The 8,225-nt window shown below is 39.7% G+C and overlaps 2 protein-coding genes across 3 annotated transcripts; one reads left to right on the top strand and one right to left on the bottom strand.

Annotated features, from left to right (window-relative positions):
• Nucleotides 1-1,605: 1,605 nt before the first annotated feature.
• LOC107474722 (uncharacterized) lies at nucleotides 1,606-3,746 on the bottom strand. Its single transcript, XM_016094365.1, has 3 exons — nucleotides 3,134-3,746; nucleotides 2,484-3,055; nucleotides 1,606-2,436 (listed from the first exon to the last, which is right to left on the bottom strand). The coding sequence occupies exons 1-3, from the start codon at nucleotides 3,744-3,746 to the stop codon at nucleotides 1,606-1,608; spliced, it is 2,016 nt and encodes a 671-aa protein (XP_015949851.1).
• Nucleotides 3,747-4,523: 777 nt separating this feature from the next.
• LOC107474723 (putative disease resistance RPP13-like protein 1) lies at nucleotides 4,524-8,219 on the top strand. 2 transcript variants are annotated; one of them, XM_052257112.1, is made up of 2 exons: nucleotides 5,103-5,172; nucleotides 5,246-8,219. In XM_052257112.1, exon 2 carries the CDS (start codon nucleotides 5,298-5,300, stop codon nucleotides 8,148-8,150), a length of 2,853 nt encoding a protein of 950 aa, XP_052113072.1. In that variant the 5' UTR covers nucleotides 5,103-5,172; nucleotides 5,246-5,297; the 3' UTR covers nucleotides 8,151-8,219. The 2 variants fall into 2 exon arrangements, with proteins under 2 accessions (XP_052113071.1, XP_052113072.1); XM_052257111.1 differs by having other exon boundaries at nucleotides 4,524-8,219.
• The last annotated feature ends 6 nt before the right edge of the window (nucleotides 8,220-8,225 follow it).

Here is an 8,225-nt window from a genome sequence, read left to right on the forward strand (position 1 = left end):
CTTTGAATAAGTGTCATATCCCTTATTTCATTCTTGGTTTAGCATGAGGACATGCTAAGGTCTAAGTGTGGGGAGGTTGACAAACCCCATTTTGACGGTTTATCTTGTATTGATTTTAGGGAATTTTATAACCTTTTACCCATATTTATTCAATGAAATAGCATGGTTTTGTATATTCTCCTTTAATTGTGCTTAAGAGTGAAAACATGCTTTTTAGGTCTTAAAATAGCTAAATGTAATTTACCTTGATTCCATTAGATGCCTTGAGATGTTTGTAAAGTGATTTCAGGTTGAAAAGGCTAGGGAAGGATTAAAGGAGTGAAAGGAAAGCATACAAAGTGGAGAAGATCATGAAAAGCCAAAGAATTGAACTCGCCCATGGACACGCGCACACACCTTGCGAATTACCCAATGCATGCTTATGCGTGCTATGCGTGTACGCGTCGATGCTGGTATATGATTTTTTAATGAAAATGTGGCCAGCGAATTCAAAAAGGGTTGTGGGGCCCAATCCCAACCAACTTCGGCACCAAAATGCTATTTAAAGCCAAGGATTGAAGAGCAAAAGGGGGATTCCATCATTCACACTCATTAGGATTAGTTTAGACTTAGTTTTAGAGAGAGAAGCTCTCACTTCTCTCTAGGATTAGGATTAGAATTAGGTTTAGTTCTTAGATCTAGATTTATATTCATGCTTTCTTCTACTTTTGATTCTCAATTCTTGTTGTTACATTCATCTTCCTCTATTCTTTTGTTGTAATTTCCTTTATGTTGCTTCTATATTTTGTTGTAGATCTACTCTTGTTCCTTCTATTTTCTTTCAATTCAATTTGAGGTAATTCAGAATAATTGTGTTTCTTTTTATTGTTGTTATAAATTCCTTGCAATAATTGTTGTTAGATTTCATTATTGTTGTCAATTTACTATGCTTTTCTTTCATGTCTTCTAAGTGTTTGACAAAATGCTTGGTTAGATTTTAGTATAGATTTTGTTCCTCTTGGCCTAGGTAGAGTAATTAGTGACTCTTTAGTTATCTAATTCCTTTGTTGATTGATAATTAGAAGTTGCTAATTGATTTGAATGCCTCTAAAGCTAGTCTTTCCTTTAGGAGTTGATTAGGACTTGAGGAATCAAATTGATTCATCCACTAGACTTTCCTCCATGGTTAGAGGTTAACTAAGTGGTAGAAATGAACAATTCTCATCACAATTGAGGAGGATAACTAGGATACTTTCATGTTTCTTATCCAAAACCCCAAAATAACTCATAACTAATAACAAGACACTTTATTGTAATTCCTAGGGAGAACGACCCGAGGTTTGAATACTTCGGTTTATAAAATTAGGGGTTTGTTACTTGTGACAAACAATCTTTTGTATGAGAGGATTATTGTTGGTTTAAAAACTATACTTTCAACGAGAATTCATTTTTGAAATTCTATATCATCAAAAATCTAATCGTCAGCCATGTCTCGACATCACCTAAAGGTGAGAACTCGAATCTATATACCTTACGGACCTCTGTCATCTTGTACACGTCATGCACATACACGTGCCAATCGATTCTCTGGTTAGCATAGCAAGCAATAACATGGCGACATGGTATTCATTCCACCTGAAAGTGCCCACAGTCACACGTACGTCGTGCAAGATCAACGACTAATACCTTTTCGCTAGTCATTTCGTGCACCTCAAATACCTCATTCCGTCTGTCAAAACGGTGCACAACTATATTCCCAGCCTGTTGCATACTTGCCTCTATCCGCTGTTGTGCGAATACGGAATAAGTATATCCAGCACGTTTGCGTTCGTGAGACTCAGCACTCTTCTGTGTGAAAAGTTCATTTAACCGATAATACGTTGCTCGGACTAGCGCCAACACAGGTAGATTACGGGCACCCTTCAACACTGAGTTAATGCACTCGACAAAGTTCGTCGTCATATGGCCCCATCGATGTCCCTCGTCGAATGCCAATACCCAATGTCTAAGTCCAATGGCATCGCACCACCTGGCATATGCCTCGCCTCGCTCTTCCAACCTCTTATAGTTGATGTTATACTCCTCCATCGTTCTTGAATACCCAATATTGACCACAAGCTTTTGCAAGTGAGGGACTTTGAATGCTCGTAGAAAGTTGCTGCCGATGTGCCTTATACAAAACATCCACCATGCTCTTGGAGGTTGCCAGTCACCTCCGGAATGATTTACTGTTGCTCGAATTGACTCATGCCGGTCCGAGATCATACCCACACCATCTTTTTTGACAACATGCATTCGCAGATTCCTTAGAAAGAAGTGCCACGCATCAGCTGTCTCCCCTTCCACCAAGGCAAAAGCGATAGGCACAATGTTTTGGTTCCCATCCTGTGCAACAGCTACCAGAAGTGTACCTTTGTACTTTCCACCTGAACTAGGGGCTTGCAATGCCTGAATGCCCTAACGCATGGATTGAAACTCCAAAATACGCGATGAAGTATTTTTACCCCTTGCGCCTCTTCATTCCCATTGTAGAGTGGGCGTGTTTCTATCTGGACAACTGACCCAAGCATCTTCTGAACCATAACCGAGAGCCACCACGGCAAGGCTTGGTAACTCTCCTCCCAATCACCGAAAACTTTCGCTATGGACTTCTGCTTTAACAACCAAGCCTTTCGGTAACTGATGGTATAGTTGAACCTTGACTGGACTTTGGCTATTATAGTTTTCACCTTTATGGACGGGTCAGTCTCGACCAATGGCTTTATAGCCTCAGCAACTGTGTCCGAGTCCAACTTGGAATGATCCTGTGAAATCACTCTCGTTGTGCACGTGTGCCTACCGTTGTATCTGCGTATCTCCCAACAACCTTTTTTTCGTATCAAGCTGGCTCGGATAAGCCAGTCGCACCCGCGCCCATACATCTTGCATTTTGCATAGAACGTCTGTCGCTCAGACTCATACACGTCGTAGTCAACTCCTCTAGCGATAGTGTAACTTCTAATTGCTGCCACGACCGACTTTCTAGAACTGTATTCCATTCCAATCCGGAACTCTCCGTCCTCGGGATCAGCAACGCCTACAGAAAGTGCCCATCATCATTTATTAATCAATCCAAAGTATATTAAAAAAAACATATTATTCGGTCATCACGTACCTATGTTTGAATATTCCGGAAACTCCGGTGCATGCATGGTGTCGAGATCCAACTCACGCATAAAAGGTAGCACGTTCATCGGTTGACTGCTCGATGGGTGAACCACTACATTATCAGCTGCTGTCTCAACTCCCGCATCACCATCCTGCTCTTCGTCACCGGCTTCATAAGTGGCTTCAAAGTCCTCTTCGCTGTCACTACTCATTCCCTCGTACACTGCAGCTCTATCATTCACCACCTCTAAGTCATTTTGAATCCCTTCCGCCTCTACGGTTTCAAACTCAACATACAGCTCAATCTGTGGCTGTTGCATCTGAGTCTGCCGGTGAATTTGAAACATATTACGCATAGTCACTTCGTCAGTGATTGGCATGGTATCAAACTGTATTAGACCACCAAAAACTATAACCGGATTCCGGTACAGAATTCTGCTCACTCTCATTAATGTACCGTTCTCCATGCTTTGACAGAGACCGTTTTGAAGTTCCATAAACGTCATGGTGCATGGAACCACAAACGAAAACGGATTCTGACACACAAACTTCACTCCCTCATGAGTATTACGTATTATCTCACCGTCGCGATACACTATTAACTTTGCAGTATCCTCCATTACACCAGAAACACACTTAAAGAACACTCCCACACTTCCTCAGAATGAAAATGAACCCAACCACTACCTTATATATAGAGTAGCATTCACCGCGAACTCCAATCACGTACTGCCACGTGTCAGGACGCCCCTGCGTGCTGACTCAGCACGCCCCACTTGATGCTCTCGTGTACCAATCAAGCTTGGCCACGTCTCCATACGTCATCATCACGCCCCCACGTGCTAGGTCAGCACGCCCCCGCGTGGTGCCACGTGTCCCGCTCAGGCCGCACCACTTCATCGCGCGTACCACTTGTCGCGGCAACACGCCCATGCGTTTTGAGCTTGCATCCATCATTGGGTGAAACATACCATTGCTCCATTTCTGGCCAAAACACCCCTTTGCTTCCCATATTGAAATTCTTGAGCCAATCTTCTACTTATATTTTTATTTTATATTTATTTTACAACACGCTTCTTGTTCTCACCTCAATTTATGGAACTCCTTCTTATTAAGTATTTTTGTGAATGATTATGCCTTAAATAATTATTTATGTTAATTTCTTTTCAATAATTGACTACTTTTTAAATTAGTTGACTGAATTAACGATATTTTTCTAGAATTTTTGTTAAAATATTTCATGTAGTTTTTTTAAATATATGCAAAGCTTAAAGAATCACTTTACCATTTATTGTGATGATTCCGTTTCATAAAACTAAACACGAAAACTTCTTGATTTTTTTTTTCTTTTTATAAATGAAAAGATGAAAACTTTCACTGGTTGCATGATTGGTGCCTTGGTGGCATGTCCATAGAATAAGCCACGTGAATTTGCCTGCAAGACCGATAAGAATAAGCTTATGAAGTCAATTTCTATCTAATATAGCAGAAAATTTATTATTCGTGTGTACAAAAATATCTCTCACTCAAACAATATCAGCACCTCACAAATATATCACTTAGAAAATTCTCATATATTGATGGCTTAATGCTGTAATTAGTTTCATCCAAAACTATCAATCTAATCAATATACTAAGCAATCTTTGCTAAAAATAGTTCTTGCCCTCCAACTGTTTGCTTAATTGTTACAATCAACTATACTTTTCTTTTTCTTTCATTCTTACCGTAGTTTCTCCTGAACTTGAGATCAATCATGGCTGCAAAACTTGAGGGGGGAGCTTTTCTCTCTTCCTTTGTTAATGTTGTTTTAAATAAGTTGTCTTCAATACTTGAAGATAACTCAATCCCGGAAAGAGAGTTGTTTCGAAGGTTGCAGAAAAGTCTCCTTGCTGTTCGACCCGTGCTTGATGATGCTGATCACAAACAGTTCAAAGACCAAGAAGTTAATAAGTGGCTTGTTAATCTCCAAGATGCTCTTTATATGGCTGATGATTTGGTGGACGAACTCAACACAAAATCTGCCATTGCTACTCAAAGGGATCCAGGTAACTCTTCCTGGCCTCGTTGTGTTGTTGATTGGTATTTGGAAGATATTGACATGGAACACATAGTTTCTAGACTAGAGTCTATTGTAGAACTGAGAGTTCATCTTCATTTAGAAGAGATTCCTATGGAGGACATGTCATGGAGAGCTGAATCCACATCTCTGGCTGAGGGTGATGTATATGGCAGGGACACAGAGAAGGAGGAGATAATAGAGATGTTGCTAGATGGTACTGGTAACTTGTCTGTGATCTCTATAGAAGGTATGGGTGGAGTTGGAAAAACCACTTTGGCTCAGTTGATTTACAATGATGAGAAAGTGGTGGAGAAATTTGACATTAGAGTATGGGTGTGTGTTGCTACAAAGTTTGATCCTGTTAATGTTACAAAGGCTATAATAGAGGAAATAACTTCTTCTTCTTGTTGCATTGTTAGTTTGAATTCACTTCAAACTGAATTGAAGAAAAAGTTGATGGGAAATACATTCTTGGTTGTTTTAGATGATGTTTGGAACAATCAACAAACTTTGTGGGATAGTTTTGTAAAGCTTTTTCTGTGTGGGAACAAAGGAAGTAAAATTCTTTTAACAACCCGTAATGAAAATGTTGATTCTGTTGTGTCAACTACTAATTTACATTACAAACTAGATATATTGTCTATAGAAGATTGTTGGTCAATGTTTCTGAAACATTCATCTCTTTCTACTAAATGTAGTCAATATAGAGCTCTAGAATCAATTGGTAGAAAAATTGTCAAAAAGTGCAAGGGTTTACCTTTGGCTGTGAAAACTCTTGGAGGTTTATTACGCAATAAGTATAAAGAGGATTGGAATATTATATTGGAAAGTGAAATTTGGGAACTTTCGGAAGATGATAGTAAGATTGTTCCAGCATTAAGTGTTAGTTATCACTACCTTCCTTCAGATTTAAAGCAGTGCTTTGTTTATTGTTCATTATATCCAGAGGATTATCAATTTGATAAAGAGGAATTAATCTTGATATGGATGGCTGAAGATCTTTTACAGCCAATGGGGAAAAGCACATTAGAAAAAATTGGTCGTGTGTATTTCCATGAATTAGTTGCAAGATCATTTTTTCAACCTTCTAGTACGAACGGTAGCTTATTTGTAATGCATGATCTCATGCATGACCTAGCAACATTTTTTGCTAGCAAATTCTATTTCAGAGTTAAAGAATTTGGCAACCCACACGTGATTGATAGCAAAACTCGTCATTTGTCATATACTACAAAACCTTGGGATCGAATCTCAAGACTTCGAGAGGCCTGCAATGGAGCAAGACACATGAGAACATTTCTGCATTTTCATTTGCTTCACAGTCATCAATCAATTGATATAGAAAGCGATTCTTGGCTCTTGCTACTACAGTTGAAGTGTTTAAGAGTTTTGTCATTTAAATGCTTCCCCATCAAATCATTGCCCGATTCAATTGGTGAATTGATTCATTTACGATACTTGGATCTCTCGTTTACACCTATTGTGATATTACCTGAGTCATTGTGTAACTTGTACAATCTACAAACGTTGAAATTGAAGAATTGTCATCAGTTGGAGATGCTTCCTTGCCGCATGCATGATCTTGTGAACTTGCGCCATCTTGACATCGAAGGAGCTTCTCGTTTGAAAGAGATGCCGAAAGGAATGGGAAAATTAAAGCATTTGAATTTATTAGAACGCTATATTGTTGGTGAGCATGAAGAGAATGGAATTAAAGAATTGGCAACACTCAACAATCTTCAAGGGTCACTTTGCATTGTCAATTTAGAGAATGTTACCAATAGTGGTGAAGCTTTTGAGGCAAAGATGGGCAGAAAGGAGCACATAACAATTTTAGAGTTGAAATGGCTTCCAAATGGTGATATTGTTGGTTTTCAATCTGAAAGAGGTATACTTGAAAAATTACAACCTCACAGAGACTTGAAACTGCTATCAATTATGGGTTACAGGGGTGAAATATTCCCAGAGTGGTTAGGGAATTCCTCCTACAGCAATATGATGAAACTGAGCCTCAGTCATTGTAAAAATTGTAATGAGCTTCCTTCATTTGGACAGTTACCGAATTTGCAGCATCTGGAGATTTTTGAACTTGATAGGTTGGAGCAAATTGGTTATGAGTTTTACAAGAATGATGAATCATTACTGAAGACACCCTTCAAATCTCTCGAAAGTCTGACATTTAAGAGTATGCCTTGTTGGAGGGAGTGGCATTTTCCTGATGAGTTCAATGGTTTTCCTCAGCTTAAAAGTCTTTCAATAATAGACTGTCCAGTGTTAACAGGAGATTTGCCCAATCACCTTCCGTCTCTGGAACAACTTACCGTTTTGGAATGTGAAGAGCTTGCATGTTCACTGCCGAGAGGTCCCAAGCTTCACCAATTACATGTAGTGGGTGTGACTGGTATGATAACAAATGTAGCATCGGAATGGATTGTAATTGAAGGAACCCAGCTGGCAGAGTCCATATTGGAGTGCCTGTCCTGCACCGAAGCACCTTGTCTCCAATCTTTAGCCATCGGAGGGTGTTCGACAGACATATCAATTTCAGGGGATTATTTGCCTGCTTCATTACAACAACTGGAAATCTGGGATTGTAAAAAATTAACATTCTCAGGGCTACTACAACACAAGTTACTAATGGAGATATATGTGTACAATTGTGATTCCCTGATGTTGTTCCCATTAGGGTCCCTTCCAAATCTCAGGAGACTCACGATCGATTCATGTAGAAACATGGAACGTGTTCTGGTGCCACAACATAGTGATGATGCTCTCCCAAGTCTCCTTTATTTAGAGATCAAATACTGCCCCCGTTTAGTATCCTTGTCCACACTAGGCTTGGCTGCGCCCCACCTAGAGGAACTGCATATAGAATTCTGCCCAAAAATCAAATCTTTTCCTGAGGGGTCCCTCCCGCAAAGTTTGGCAAGTCTTTGGATCAATGGCTGCCCGAAATTCGCATAGCATCGAAGGCTTTACACGGTCAAGGCCTTACCAGCCTTTTCCTCATATCATGGAGTGAGGTTAGGCCCTTACTCA

This window comes from Arachis duranensis, chromosome 2, assembly GCF_000817695.3.
Source record: "Arachis duranensis cultivar V14167 chromosome 2, aradu.V14167.gnm2.J7QH, whole genome shotgun sequence".
Taxonomy (NCBI): domain Eukaryota; kingdom Viridiplantae; phylum Streptophyta; class Magnoliopsida; order Fabales; family Fabaceae; genus Arachis; species Arachis duranensis.

Excerpts from the sequence above, each read along its gene's own strand:
- LOC107474722 (XM_016094365.1), bottom strand. The coding sequence starts at position 3,746 with ATGGAGGATACTGCAAAGTTAATAGTGTATCGCGACGGTGAGATAATA. Across the intron at positions 3,056-3,133 it reads TCCGGAATATTCAAACATAG|GCGTTGCTGATCCCGAGGAC; the intron begins GTACGTGATGAC and ends CACTTTCTGTAG. Across the intron at positions 2,437-2,483 it reads GGAATGAAGAGGCGCAAGGG|GGCATTCAGGCATTGCAAGC; the intron begins GTAAAAATACTT and ends TCCATGCGTTAG.
- LOC107474723 (XM_052257111.1), top strand. The coding sequence starts at position 4,881 with ATGGCTGCAAAACTTGAGGGGGGAGCTTTTCTCTCTTCCTTTGTTAAT.